General features: G+C 31.1%; 1 protein-coding gene across 1 annotated transcript; it reads right to left on the bottom strand.

Annotated features, from left to right (window-relative positions):
- Nucleotides 1–241: 241 nt before the first annotated feature.
- TRIADDRAFT_62952 (uncharacterized protein) lies at nucleotides 242–1226 on the bottom strand (the record flags this gene model as incomplete). Its single annotated transcript, XM_002118939.1, has 2 exons — nucleotides 242–271; nucleotides 336–1226. The coding sequence occupies 2 exons, from the start codon at nucleotides 1224–1226 to the stop codon at nucleotides 242–244; spliced, it is 921 nt and encodes a 306-aa protein (XP_002118975.1).
- Between the last annotated feature and the right edge of the window lie 94 nt (nucleotides 1227–1320).

Genomic DNA, 1320 nt, shown 5'->3' with positions numbered 1-1320 from the left:
CCAGCAGGTGTAATATATGCAGTGCACATGCTTTGTCCTCTTTCTTTACTGGTTGGGTTATTATCAATACAATTGTTCTCATTAACAGGAACAAAACATTGGTTACAACTAGTATTTGAAGTAGTCTTAGAAGGTTCAGTAATTATTGGTGGATACATATAAGTTTTTTTAAACTTATCAGGGCGAATTTTTGAAAGTTCTAATTTTGGATCAGTTAATTCTGGTATTACTGCACTAAATTTTATACCATAAACATCTGTTGTATCATTACCTGTAAGTATGATATTTTGTTTTACCATCTTATTTGAATTTTTATCCATGTATTGACTAGGTACATAACAAGCATAATAATCTCTTATACCAGAATTTTGCTCAGGAAATTCTTTTATTTCTTTATTATTTGATATATTATTTGGTAAAAGTTGAATTTTTAATGAGGAAAATATAGATAAATTTCCAGAGTCATCTTGACAGTTATTATCAATAAAATAATGATATTTTGCTTTTAACTTAATTCCTGAATCAGTTGGTCTGGGTCTATCAATGCAGCCAATATTGCCCGAAATATTATCTGTTGATCTTGCGCATATTTTTGTTGGATCATATGATGGTATGAATGGACAATAGGTATTATTCAATATTTTAGAGCATGATGATGAAAAATCTTCATAATTATAAGTAAGCGTAGTATAACCACCTTTAGGTTGTCCAGTGCTATCTATAAGTTGGAGATTAATCTGAGGTTTTATAAAAGTACTACCATTTGGTGTTACATTGGAAACTTTTACTGACTCTTTAGGAACAATTATTTTATTATAGATATTTGGAGCAGGATTTAATGGAATATCTATACAACCAATTTTCTCACCATCTGTAAACCAACTTGCGAGAAATGTAGGTGAGTAAAATGCACAAACTCTTTTTGGATTTTGTTTCCCATCTGCAGTTTTGTCGTAATCAATATATGCATAGTTAGATCCCCAAAAAACTGTTTGAGAATTGTCAGATCCCATTTTTTGCAGAGAAAAAGTTAATTCTATATTGCCTGTCCATAAAGCATAATTTGCACCTTTGTGCCATGTGGGAACTGGAATTATAAATTCCCATTTTACATTAGGAGCTCCGCAATTATCAGGTGTAGGTACAAAAAGATATCTAATTCCACAATATTGTCTGTGTAATTTCAATTCCATAGTCAAAGGATCATCAGAGGTTCTATAGAACATTTCTCTTTCAAACCAAGTAGGGAAGTAGTCTCTACAAGCACCTCTAACACCAACATTATCTGATAATTCATATGTTTTAGATCTGTAATCTCCT

Source organism: Trichoplax adhaerens, genomic scaffold, assembly GCF_000150275.1.
Source record: "Trichoplax adhaerens TRIADscaffold_2934 genomic scaffold, whole genome shotgun sequence".
Taxonomy (NCBI): domain Eukaryota; kingdom Metazoa; phylum Placozoa; class Uniplacotomia; order Trichoplacea; family Trichoplacidae; genus Trichoplax; species Trichoplax adhaerens.
The sequence above is the reverse complement of the archived record's forward strand: the minus strand, read 5'-3'. Positions and strand labels throughout refer to the sequence as shown.